General features: G+C 36.5%; 2 protein-coding genes across 3 annotated transcripts in view; one reads left to right on the top strand and one right to left on the bottom strand.

The window, feature by feature from the left end:
• The window catches only part of LOC140928825 (uncharacterized), a 21,991-nt gene extending 16,609 nt beyond the window's left edge, over window positions 1-5,382 (bottom strand). For both annotated transcript variants that reach the window (XM_073378610.1, XM_073378611.1), the window contains exons 1-7: window positions 5,161-5,382; window positions 3,577-3,685; window positions 2,475-2,541; window positions 1,453-1,542; window positions 1,247-1,309; window positions 625-696; window positions 265-381 (exon numbers count right to left, since the gene is read on the bottom strand). In XM_073378610.1, coding sequence (XP_073234711.1) covers window positions 265-381; window positions 625-696; window positions 1,247-1,309; window positions 1,453-1,542; window positions 2,475-2,541; window positions 3,577-3,685; window positions 5,161-5,263 — 621 coding nt within the window. In that variant the 5' untranslated portion in view covers window positions 5,264-5,382. The remainder of the gene's footprint in view (window positions 1-264; window positions 382-624; window positions 697-1,246; window positions 1,310-1,452; window positions 1,543-2,474; window positions 2,542-3,576; window positions 3,686-5,160) is intronic.
• Window positions 5,383-5,494: 112 nt separating this feature from the next.
• Window positions 5,495-10,194, top strand: LOC140928826 (progestin and adipoQ receptor family member 3-like). Its single transcript, XM_073378612.1, has 6 exons — window positions 5,495-5,831; window positions 6,070-6,232; window positions 6,740-6,892; window positions 7,611-7,808; window positions 8,444-8,534; window positions 9,967-10,194. The coding sequence occupies exons 1-6, from the start codon at window positions 5,656-5,658 to the stop codon at window positions 10,134-10,136; spliced, it is 951 nt and encodes a 316-aa protein (XP_073234713.1). The 5' UTR covers window positions 5,495-5,655; the 3' UTR covers window positions 10,137-10,194.
• Window positions 10,195-13,097: the final 2,903 nt, after the last annotated feature.

Raw genomic sequence — 13,097 nt, 5'->3', positions numbered from 1 at the left:
ATGACATCACTGGACGGCATTAACGGCTGGTTGATCAGACGTTACTTACAGACGGAGTAAGTGACTCGAAGTAATGTCTGAAATTCAGCCACAACACTATCAACACAATCAATCGAATGAAACTATTTTTGAACAGTTAAGTAGCTCTTGAATTATATGAAGGTACAAATGTAAGGAAGAACTACTTGGGTACGAGAATAATGTACCTTACATGTATTATGTACTAGAGTTAAAGTTATAATAATTTATATTATTGTCACTTACATCAAGCATTTCTGGAAGTGTTGTTGAGTAGAACACTCGGTTCATGCTATTCACTGTATTTAGCTGCAGTACATAGGCATTGTGGGTATTGCGACAAAGAGTTTGAACATGTTCTTGCTAAAAAAAATAACAGCAATAAAGTTAGAAAAAGAGGCAAGAAGTGCATGTAGGCTTAGTAATAAAAAGGACTTGAATTCACATTTAAACCAGAACATAATGTTATGGTGGTCAAAGGAGGACTGGAACACAGAACCTCTTCATTGTCCTGACAACTCAGGTACACTGTGAGGATTGGCATTAAAAGTAATCTTAAAACATGACAACTTTTAAGTAGAAAAAGACCATTAAAAATTTGTTTACCTTGCCAGCTTCTGCTCCTGTGCTTTGCAATTTTGCAAGTTTAGTGCAAGCTTCTGAGTATTCTTTATGGCACTGAATTTCATGAAAAAAGAAATTAAAATATTGTCAGGATTACGAAATAATTAATTGGTGGAAATGTAATCATCACATATTTATTTAGGATGTCCAGGCTGAAATCCCACCCTGGACACTACTGTAGCTGGGGTCTTGTTAGCCCGGCTACAAACGCTCAGTTCCACAAATAATAGTGCGACAGAGGATTTATGCAGTTAGTAGATAGGAAATTGGACAGCTAGGAAGTTCTTTTGTTCTATTTTCATTTATTTCCTATGAAAGTAGCCATGCACAAGTCACTGACTCACAGTAGCCAAGGGGTAATCCCTGGCCACTGGCCATTAGTGACAGACCTGAATCGAAACAACCAGGAAGTAAAGTTTACATTGTACCCTCTTCCAGCTCAGTGTGATTTTTAGTATAAATGATTATTTTAAGAATAGCTATTTCTGTCCTTTATTTATTAACTTGAGGGCCGGCCACAAGCATGTTTTAAAACTACTACTACATCACCCGTAAATTGCACCATCCCAGCCTATAATTAAAAATCATCCAATATTTGTTTAACCTTTTGAAGTACATCATCAGCCTTCTCAATCTGATTTTCACCACTCTCTCTAAATGAAAAAATCTGCAAAACAGCAAAAAAGTCAATGCTCATTCTGCTATGCTTCACATAAATACTGCCGACAAGTTAGTTAAACCATACCAGCCATATGAACATGTAATCACAGCTATAGTACAGAAAACACAGACTTGCAAGTTTTTCTCTACCTTTTTTGTGACTGATTTCTTTTTTATAACCTCCTCAAAAACTGCTGTGTTGACCTGTCTTGCAAGACTGGATGATACTTTTAACATGTCCTGAATTTATAAAACACACAAAGAAGGGAAGGTTTTTAATAATACACAAAAATTCAACAAAGTAGAGGAGAATAGTGCTTGAATAATCATCTCCAAGCTATCCAATCAGTGTGCAAGAAAAGCACTGTTCACTTGTGTGGTATAAAAGCAGATTAGGTGTTTAGGTATTTTATTTATTTCCCACACGATTACAATAATTACAAAAAGATGCCAAAAAAAAAAAAAAATGTAGGAAGACTGATGGCGAGGAGGCCTAAAAGAAACTATAGAGCTTATGTTAATTAGGCCTCCTCAATTACAATATTTTTCGAAGATGGCATAAAAATTATGGCGACGGATACAATATAATATCAGGTGAAAAATTAAACTAATCAATATTACGGAAGTTTACAAATGTTGAATATTAAAAGGCTTTTTCCCAAGATTTTTGTTGGAGTATACTAATAATTATTACAAATAAATCCCTTAAGTGCTCTTTTAAAGAAGAAAGGTGAGGAAGCGTTGATGATGTTGGTGTTTAAGGTGTTGTAAAATTTAGGTCCTTGATAAAAAACGGAAAATTGTTTGGTTCGAGTACGACATTGTATTGTCACTCACGTACTCTGAGGGACCTCAAATGCCATCTTTTAGAACAATAATTTAAACAAGTTTCATTTGCTTTAAGAGATATCGATTAATGTACACATGTTTGGAAAAGGTTTTGGTGCATACAAACAAGAGTAAAAATATTGCTGGTTTCAGCCAAGATCATAAATGGGAAAATGTTTTTCAGAAACCAAATGGCAGCTCTTGAAAGTTACAAAATGCACTTTTCAATATCTTTATCAAACATTCCTTCTGGTACTTACACATCACTGTATAAAGTTACCACACATTTTAACCTTAACACATAACAAATAAAAAAAAAGCATCTTTGTACAGTCTACAAGTACCTGAGCCTGTTTTTCATACTCCCCGAGAAGTGCTTCCCAGCAACTAAAAGCACTGCTTAAAGCATTTCTGCAAAAAATATACATATGGAGATTCTCTTGAGAAATAGTCAACAGGACATACAACAGAAAAGTGCATTTGGCACACCATTATAAATGTTTTTATAACCAGATGCTAAAAATATTATTTCATAATTTTAAATAATGTTTTTCATTGAAAGTACATGTATATTTCTCCATTTTATTTTCTGAATGGCTGAAAACCCCCAGCTAATTATTTCATACCCAGCTATTGATGACTTAATTTGGAAGATCTATATCTGCTGATATTAATACAAGGATAATGTTGATGCAATTGTATTAATATTGATGGAAAGAGGGATGGCTTAGCTGTTTGGTAATCAGAGCTGGAGAAAATGGTGGAAGATTTCACAAATAATCAATCAAATCAATCAATAAAATTAATATATATAAATGCACACTATTGTCTCAGAAACATAGCAAGAACAGACTTAACAACCACTCAATAAATGACAACTGCTATGAACAAAAACTGCCCGAGTAAACATCCGGCCTTCTCCATCTCCTTTTTCATATCATACTCACTCCAATCCAATATTATTGCTTCATGTAAACAGTGAAGGTAATGCAATTTTAAGGAGTTAACAACAGAACATGTCTGCCTTTATGGTGAACAGTGCCTATAAAAAGGAATGGGCAGGTGCTAGCATTCCATTTTAGCAGGAAAACTGAGCATGTATACCAATTCTAAAGCACTTTGGTAAAAGCTTTTCACTTCTCTCTCTTCCTAATCTCTTTTCTACTTTATTATCAGCATGATGCTTGCTGCTGTATGGGAACTCTTATCTGGATTACCAGAAGTTGCCAGACACTGGAGCAGCCTCTACCTGGGAGTTGGCCTACCAAATGTGCATACTAGACTTGTGATGTTTCAGGCATCTATCTTCCATGTAATTTATAATTAGCAATAGTCCCATTGTTAATCCAACGTTTAAATGGCAGATATTATGGCAACTGATTGAACCAGTAAAAGGTTACCAGGATCATACCATACCACTGTCTTGTATCTTTTGTTTGTGTTTACCTGTCTCTCTTCATCTCCGTATTCTTCTTTCTGAATGACTCTACGACAGAGAGAAGCTGATTTCCTAACTGCTCTTTCAGAGTTGCAACTTTGTGAGCAAATTCACCAACTAGAACAGACACAGAAGCCACCATACAAATTAATTACTTGAACTAGGTAGTTATAGCTATCACTAATAATAAGTGCCAACGAGCAAAGATTTTACCAATATGCGCATGCTGTTCAATTTGTTTAGAAATGTCTTGAATTACAGTGATTTATGTGAAATAGTTTGAACTTCAACTGATTGCAACAGTCCAAATTTAGAGCAGGGGGCAAAAGGGGCACACATACACCAACCTACGGCCTGGCCAGTACCTCACACATGTGCACAGCTGTTTCGCCCTTATTGGGGCTCGTCGGTACAGTGTACATGTAGCCGTCAGGCCAATGAACGGGGGAAACCCATGTCTCTCTAATCCTTAATCTACAGTCTTCAGAAGGTCTGTTATACATGTACTCTGGTGGTTTTTGCAATTCAACCCATTTCCGGGTCCAGTTTGTGTTTTTACACTCTTATTTTTTTACAGAGCAGAATTACAATATTGTTCCTCTTTTAACACAGTTCTTGTTTATTACTACATACATTGTACGTATATGGCAGCCATATACTGTTACCAATAACTAAACTTTTATACTTCGCCCAGTGAGTCCTTCAAATCCAACTGTGTCCATTCCCCTGCATGACACGTTAGTAGTGGGGATAGGTGTTTGCCTATCTCAGAGCTATCACAAGCCTCTGGCCTACTCATGGTTCATAGACATGGAGGATACATTGTATATAATTATATACATGTTATGGGAGAGGATCACGAGTTTGTCACAGACTGGCTTGTCAGCCAAGGACTAGACAATATTAACCTCATTTATCTAAAATTAGTAATACAAAATTATAAATCATCGATGTATAAATATTAAACAATATTTGAGATTTCTTTAATTTATTTGAGATTTCTTAATTTGAGATTTTTTAATTTATTTGAGATTTCTTTACTACACCTGTCTTTATTAACATGCATCCTACGCGATATTAACAGAGGTATTTGGTGGAAATACTAAGGGATACAGGCTTAATATAGGTGCAAGCTAAAAGGTCAATATCAGATTGAAATGTCCTGTCATTAAAAATCACGTATATCGTATGCTTCAATTTATTAACCATAAATAGTAATTTATACTGCACCCGTTAAATACAAGTACATGCTATTTATTTCATGTGTCGATAAAAGTGTCATTTGCTATAAAAAACCTAAGCCCAACTATAGAATAGAAACTGTTTTCACTTCACATCCATACTACCTGAATATTTTACGTGAAAATCCACAAACCTAAATATCATTATTTATTAAATTCTTTTCTTTTGGTTGCCTTTATTTATTTCAAAATCTAATCTACAGTCTTGCTTGAGCAAAGAAGTAAACAACATACCCAAACACCACAGTTGCAAAAAGCTTCAGATCAAGTAAACTTATTACAAGCTAAAATTTACACGCTAACTAGAGTTCACTGTCCACTTTTTACAGCTTATAAAGTGCAGAAACCTACCTGTTTTTAGAAGTTTAATAGCGCTGTGTGTGTTGGATTTGAGAACGTCGTTTAGATTTGGATGAGGCAAGTCCCTCAGGTATCCCTCTCTAACCGTGGTCATTTTCGACGGTGTGAACAACGAGCTAAACTTCGCGAACTTTCCTAACTCTTACAACCAGCGTATTTCAAATAAGCGTCCGCTTCCGATGTGATTTCCAAACAGAACGAGCAAATCGTTCTATTTCCGCTCAGTTTCTCATCTAAATTTGGATATCATGACCAAATTTGGCAAAAATAGGTTCGAAAACAATGACGGGAAAATGGGAAAGTACGCCTGACAACAAAGTACTGTAAATAGCTTTTTTCTGCAGTTTTGGTTGAGGAAATATTCTTTTTATGGCGCTAAAATCATTTTAATCTTACAATTTAATGAAATTCCCGTAGCGGAAGATGTTCGATTGACCTTTGGAGCTACTAGTGTGACACAACATGCATGATTTGTGAAGTATTGCGATGGACTTGGGCGAGAGAGGTTTTACAATCGATGCAAGTTCATTTTTGAAATCACATATTGAATCGAAGACTGTGAGACTGTACAATTACCACGACATACCATATTTCCTTCGAGGCAATCCTTACGTAACATCTGGATACAGAGCCTTCTTATCCATCAGGTTATGTTTTAAAAGGTAAGGTTGAATAGGGCCACACTTGGTCAAATACCACTTTATTTTCAGCTGAAATTTGCAGACCAAATGCCGGAAAATAATACCATCTCTATCCTAGACTAATTAACATTACATCACAGTTCAGATTCCCAGCACATGTGTAAATTTTTAATATATGTAACTATTGTAGACAACAAAACTAGCAAGAGTCTTAGTGATAACAGTACTTTTGAAAAATTTGTTTTTGTATTTCTTTCAGTTTGTTTGTGTTGTCCAATGAATCTGTCAACATCTGGTCCCATTTAGTTGGATTTTTCTTCTTCTTATATCTTCTTGTTGCTGACAACTTGGTTAGAATTCCAGAAAACAATGGCACCTTCTCTGATCATGTTGTGCTGACCTTATTACTCATTGGTTTCATGGTAAGATAAATTTCATGTACTCTCTAAAATAACCTGAGAAAAAAGCCAACATTTTCACGACACCACCAATAATTATGGTTTCCCTGGAAAATGATGTCTGAGGATGATGCACAGAAATTCCATCACTGGTGAAGTGTCATTTCCCAGTGACAAGTCATCAGTATGGAATTTCTGTGCTCATTCCTTAGACATCATTTTACAGGGAAACTGTTGGTGGTGTTGCAAATTGTTAGCTGTTTTCTCAGCTTATGGCTAAAACTGCTGTGAAAGGTTAACCAACTACAAGTACCATGTGACATCACTGAATCATAAGGAGAAAAAAAAGATTTTTTGTTATACTACAAACCCAGTAAATTTCGTTTCTGTAGCTTCAATATTCTGAAGTAGGGAAGTAATAATACTCCCTCCCCTCCCCCAGTCACAGAAAAAAGAATAGGTGTGGTCTGAATAAATAATATTCATTCTATTCAAGCATATCCTTAATTACCTGTTGCTTTTCTTTTTTAGATTTCTATGTTCTTCTCAGCCTGTTATCACTTATTTTGTTGTCACTCGGAAAAGGTTTTTCACCTGTGGCTGTCACTTGATTTGGCTGGTATTTCTCTTGGGCTGTGTGCTTGCTACATACCCGCTGTCTATTATGCTTTCTATTGTCATGTGGTAGGTATCTAGAATGATAGTACAGGTCAAATTAAAATTCAGGTTAAAATTTCTTAATGATCGATCAAGCTAGGTTGGATTTCAATTTTCTTTCTTTGCCAAGTCCTAATTATTCATGAATTAGGTCTACAAGACAAGGGAAATTCAGAATCAATCTAGGTATAAAAAAGTTAACCTGAATTTTATTTTGATCTGTAACAGAGACACTTATCACTTTATGACTTAGAATTTTATGAATGGTAATGGCTCAGCATGTACCAAGAGTTATTAATCCATGTGGGACTTTATGCAAAGCTATTTCCAGCTCCTAAAGGGCTTTGCCAACTGTACAAGTGGGTCTGTACCCACTAAAAAGTGCACAGCTGCAAAATGTACCTGTTACTTTAATAATATAAGGTAATTTATGCAGACAGACATGAAGGGTAGAATTGGAGTAGGTCCTTCTAATTCGTTTCTTTACTCTCAATGATGGCAAGGAGCAATTGGTTTTGCTGTGAAGCCTTCCTTGAGTGGAGCATTCATCCTTCAGTATTAACAAGTTTGAGTTCAGTTGTTTAGAAAGAGAACTCTGAGAATAGGGTTGTCACGTATCACATTCGCTACGGAAACATCAACAATCACTGTTGAGTTTATCAGTTCAGAACGTCATGTACAGCCATATCTGTAAGTAATAATAGAAAACTTTACTTATTTATTAATTGATATTTTTTGTTTCTAGACCTGGCAAGGCCTTTACCTGATTGGTGTAGTTCTCCTAACTGTTATTTCACTAGCTTTCCAATTTCATCCTTCATTTCTGACATCACGCTGGGCTTCAAGGCGACTGCTGCTGTTCTGTGGCTTGGTTGCATATGGCATTGGGCCATCACTTCACTGGGCTCTACTTCTTGGGGGATGGAATAACTTAACTGTCAGAGTATGTGATACGTAAGCCCTCGTTACAGTAAAACATTATATAGTAAATGTAATTATTGAAAAATGGTTAACTATTCATTGCAAGAGCTGGCAATTGGTTGCACAATTCAAGCTCACCAAGACACTGAGACCCTTGTTTAGAGTTAAAGACTTAAAACAAAAGGCGTTGAGACCCCCCTCCCCCCAAAAAAATGGTCTGTTTTAGGGCACAGTGAGTGAACTTCTATGTAGTGAGGAGGGGGCTATTTTGTTATGGAGGAGACTGGGCAAGTGAAAACTGGTTTCGGGGAGTGCAATTTGAATGTCACTCGCCCAGATAGCGATTGCTCCAAAATTTTAGTTTCCAACCCTGTAACCCTGGTGCAGAAGTTTATGCGTGCATGTGAGAAGAAGCTTGATGGAAGTACTGTTGAAGTACTGTTCATAATGAATATGAAACCAAAATTAATCATACTGTATCCAAGCATTCAAAACTTTAAATGTAATTTTATTGTACAAATTGACTTTGGTATTAAAAGGTTTTCAAACATGATGTGCCAATGAAATTTTTGAATGTTAACCCCCCCTATCAGTTGCATCTTACTTTCCTCATAATATAGACCTAGCTAAATGTTATCATATTTTTCCGTCTTTTAGCTCTTTCTTCCAAAGGTGGTTGTGATGTATTTGCTAGGAGTACTTGCCCTAGGATTTTATGCTTTCAAAATTCCTGAACGATACTTCCCAGGTACATGTGCTAAATTATATGGTCAATGTATAAATACCCTGCGAGCATAAGTTTCTGGAGACTGGACGTTACTCTAAGAAGGGAGAGAAACCACTGTGAGCAACTGTTTGTTTTTCTATCAGGCATGCACGTCCACACGACGCTTACATTAAAACGTCAAATAACATCACTTTCTCTTGATTCGCAGTAAACATTTAGGGACTTAGGATCAAACAATGCGATGGCAACAAGAATGTCAAAAAACAATAGGTTCAAGAGTAGTGCTTTCACACTTTTTTGTACATTTCTTTGCCATTTTTATGTGACTGTAAGGTGAAAATGCCTAATTTTGCATTTAATGAAGAACATAAAAGCGCTACAATGAAATTTTATTTCTCTTTCTGAAATTGGATATTATGGTCCCTGGGAATTCAACTCTAGTTGGGTTCACCTACATTATTTTGAATATTAAAAAAGTAAGTGGGTAGGAGTAGTCATGATAAAGAAAAATTCACTGCAGGCTCATGTTAAGGTGGCAGTTGTAAGAGTAAGCAAATGTGCCAGAGTCTTAACTTGCTTCTATACAGGTTTTACCCGTTCAAAGTTAATTTATTTGTCCATGGTGTTGGACGGCTGCTCAATCAAATAAGCAAATGGTTGCTCACAGGGTAATGTATGAACCGATTTATAGGTACAAACTATTATGCTATAAAAACCAATGCATTTTATAGCATAATTTTCAGATGTAATATAATATTATAGGAGCTAGCATGAAGGTTGAAAGGCAGTCAAATAATCAAAGTGGGTGTTCAAAATGGCCAAAGCACAGATGGTTGTTTGAGAGCAGCTTCAAGGTGTCTAGATTTAGGAACAGGTGAAACACTGAGCAGCCATCTGTATCAAGTGTTTATGATCAGTAATTCTTAAAGAATTTCAAAGCAAAAGTTCACATTTAATTTTTTGGTTATTATAATCCAGTAACCAAACCACCGACACAGTAGTGATTTCCTTTGTTAAGACATGAATTGTTAAGGATCAGTTTGAGAAGTACTTGACTGATGTTTTGTCTGGTATTCTACAATCATGACATAAACCAGTGGAGTCTGATGATTATAAATGTGATAGGTTAATCCAGAATCATCACTTATTTCTGATCAGTGATTCTTAATATTAATTAATTGTTGGGCAAGAAATCTCCCTTACTAGAAGTAAATCAGATAAGACTGATTAAGTGATGTCATGATTCTTCTCAAAATTGGCTTTGTGAGGTGAGGTTCAAGGCAGACTAATACAAACAAACATTGCTTTGTTTGTGTTTTGGTTTGTTTTTATTTGTATTTCCCATCTCAAAATACTCTGTAGTAGTAGCAAAGGTAATGAATTTATCTCCCTAAGAATTTTACCTTGTAATTGTCATTCTTGTTGATTTTGTTTTTTATTGTTATTTTTTCAGGTAAAGTAAATTTTGTGGGCTCTAGCCATCAATGGTGGCACTTATTTATTGTGTTAGCTTATTACTGGTGGCATAGATCCAATGTTATCTACATGAAGTATAGACTCAAATACCAGTGTTCAGCTAATGATGAACTCGCTTCTTCAGAATTGCCATTTGAGTTTTTATAAAAATAATATAATTATATTAATGTATAGAAATTGTTATAATAAAGTTCTATTTGACATTTATGTTTTATGTGATATTGTGTTCTATGCAGCTGATCCCCAACTGATTTTGGACACTAACAGGCGCTATAAAGAATGTTGCCCCAAGAGGGTGGGTATTATTATGTACTAGGTACTTACGGTGGCTGAACACAGTTTTCCTTTTATCAGAAGAAGGAAGGTGTACCCCTGAAAACGTCATGAAAAGATCTGGTCAATGTAAAACGTTTTGAGGCCGAATATTAAAATAAAAATGTAAGGCCCGGTTCAGACGCCAAACGTCACATAAGCCGAACCAAACGCATAAAGGTTTATAATGTGTTTGACCGAAATGCGCCTTAGTTTTGAGAATAAACTAATTACAACCCTAGAGTCGCATGGACAACTTTCTTAATTTTCGTACTTGAAAAACTGAAATTGTTAAAGTGGCTTTCAACCATGGAACCCTTGTTCAAAAACTGGACGAAATTATTTTGTTCCCGTTTAACAACACTAAAGACAAATGTCTTAGAAGAGCTGCGTCCTTTTAAGGGTAGAAAGTCACATGCATGGGTTTCGTTTCAAGCCGGACGCGATGTCCGGTTGTTTCACACCAGGTAACGTCTGGTAGTTCACACACGAAATAATTTTTTTTTTTTTTTTGAAAAAAAAGATATTCACTGATAGAGCTTTAGTTAACTGACTATTTCTGATGAGTCAATCATGCAACAACTGAACTGGACATTAAAATTACTATCTATAAACCATCTGTCATCGGGATTCGTTCACTCTTTCCGGTTGGAATTCGTTTTGGAATCAACTAAAAGAACGAACAACTGTAAACCGATAATCATGATTGTCAAATCAGATATTTCATTTCTGAGAGCATTTTTTAATTCCTTAAAGACCTTTCCGCTTAACCAATTCCGGTCCACGGAACGCAGGAAATTGTGTTTAAGAGAGTCCAATTTTAAAAATTTCCAGTGGGAACATACCGCCGGATCTCCCCCGAAGTACGCGCCTCCGGCACGGACTCTGCATCCGGTACTTCCTAATACTACCGAAAACCCTGCCCATGTTCTGCAAAAAAGGATAACGACAGAAAGATTCAGCAAAGACATTCTTAGCGGAGCTCCACGCGAGGGCCAACCGCGCTCGAGCGTAGCCCCATACCTAGGAAAATGTGGTAATCCACCCATGCGAGAAATTTTGGTGATCACGTGACCGTAAGTCCACCCGTTCGTCCGCACCACAGGCATACCAATGTAAAATAAATCAATAAACAGGCTGCCGAACGTAGGCCAATCAATTCATTCTCGCATTCGGCCGAAGCAATACCCCTCTTTTTCCGTACAAAGTTTCAGATGAAATCAACCCACTATGAGATGAGACTGCATTTCCAGACCTCATCATTCCCTTTAGATATTAGCTAATTGTGTCGATCGATAGCATGCTTGTTTACTGTTTTTATAACCCTTGAAACTCTGTTTCAAAATATTTCCAAAACGCTCTCATAGAATTTGTTCAAACCTTGCCACAACCGAGGCAACTAAAGGAGGTACAAGCTCCCTTAAGCGATTTCTGAAAAACAAAACTCCTAGTACCGAGAAATACAAAGGCTAGTAAAAAACGTTATGGCGTCATGATGTTGCCATGGTAACTCTGATGTCAATAAAACATGGATCATTAGAAATTTTCGTCTTTATACAGTGCAGCTGTGGTAACATTTTTCCGATATCTTTGTTAATGCCGACGTGGTTAACGCTCAAAGTGGGGGCGTATACTCCCTAAAAAATCAAGTCGAGCCACCCTACTAAACAACATAATAAAAGCTGTAAGCATGCAGAAAACACTCGGCAAGCACCTGGACCAAAACTCGGTGTCTGAGTTGCGTAGTACTGACAGCAAACATCAGTCATGCAAACATCGTAGTAAACTAAAAAGAAATATAGACTTTATCAGGTTTGAGCAGCGTCGTATTACACAGACTTGACTGCTACAAGGTCGCCTACAAACGGTGGTCGCACATGGAAGTTCGAATGTATGATTTTCCTTAACAGTGCTTTGTTTGACAAGTTGATACCGGGAATTCCACATATATGGGCGAGGCTTCGTAAGGGGTTTCAAGACAAGAGAGGCTATAAACAGGGGAAGAGAGACTATCAGTACCCGGACGGGCTTTAAGCATATGCACCGACATATTTTATTCAATGGTATAAGCTCTATTTGGCAACTTGTCTTGAGATTAAGTTTCCTTTTACTTTTCTACGATTTTACATTGAAACATATCGAGTAGAGAATCTATCATGGTCATCTGTTTTAGTTTGTACGAAAGCTTAAAAGTTTTGTAGAAATTAAAATTCTGTTGACAACGCTTTCGCGAAATTTAACGCCCTCTTTTTCTAATTCCCCTAACAGACTCATGAAAATAAAGAAAAGTATAATACTGTCTCGCCAAAACCGCGATATAGAGCGGTTTTCACTTGACTGTCGTAAAACCAAAACCAAAGTAAATACACTAGCCAACCAAAGGGCGTAGTAAAACCAAAACCAAAACCAAAACCAATCCCTTTCGACAGTCAAGTGAAAACCGCTCTAAGCACGAGTGAAATTAAGTATGAGTTACGTAAATAAACTAAACCGACCACCACTGAGTGTAAGAGGAGTTTAATCGGATAAAATTTCTCTCCACATATACTACTCTAATTGGAAGAACTTTGCGTGGAGCGTTGCAGTTGTTTTTCTACTGTATCCATCCCTACTACTGAAAGCGACTACCGAGGTAATTTAAAAAGGTGACATATTACTTCATATGCAATACTTTCATACACTGTTTTCTCCAGCAAAAGAAAACGGACTAGGTTGCTGTTGCGGGTCCGCAAACCCTGGCGATTTACAGGACTAAATATCAGAAAAAATCTTAGCTTGCATTCACATTTATTGATT

The sequence above is a fragment of the Porites lutea genome, chromosome 2 (assembly GCF_958299795.1).
Source record: "Porites lutea chromosome 2, jaPorLute2.1, whole genome shotgun sequence".
In the NCBI taxonomy this organism is placed as follows: Eukaryota; Metazoa; Cnidaria; class Anthozoa; order Scleractinia; family Poritidae; genus Porites; species Porites lutea.
The sequence above is the reverse complement of the archived record's forward strand: the minus strand, read 5'-3'. Positions and strand labels throughout refer to the sequence as shown.

Coding starts and splice junctions, on each gene's coding strand:
- LOC140928826 (XM_073378612.1), top strand. CDS start 5,656: ATGGACTTGGGCGAGAGAGGTTTTACAATCGATGCAAGTTCATTTTTG. Junction 5,832..6,069: donor ATCAGGTTATGTTTTAAAAG/GTAAGGTTGAAT, acceptor TATTTCTTTCAG/TTTGTTTGTGTTGTCCAATG. Junction 8,535..9,966: donor TCCTGAACGATACTTCCCAG/GTACATGTGCTA, acceptor TTATTTTTTCAG/GTAAAGTAAATTTTGTGGGC.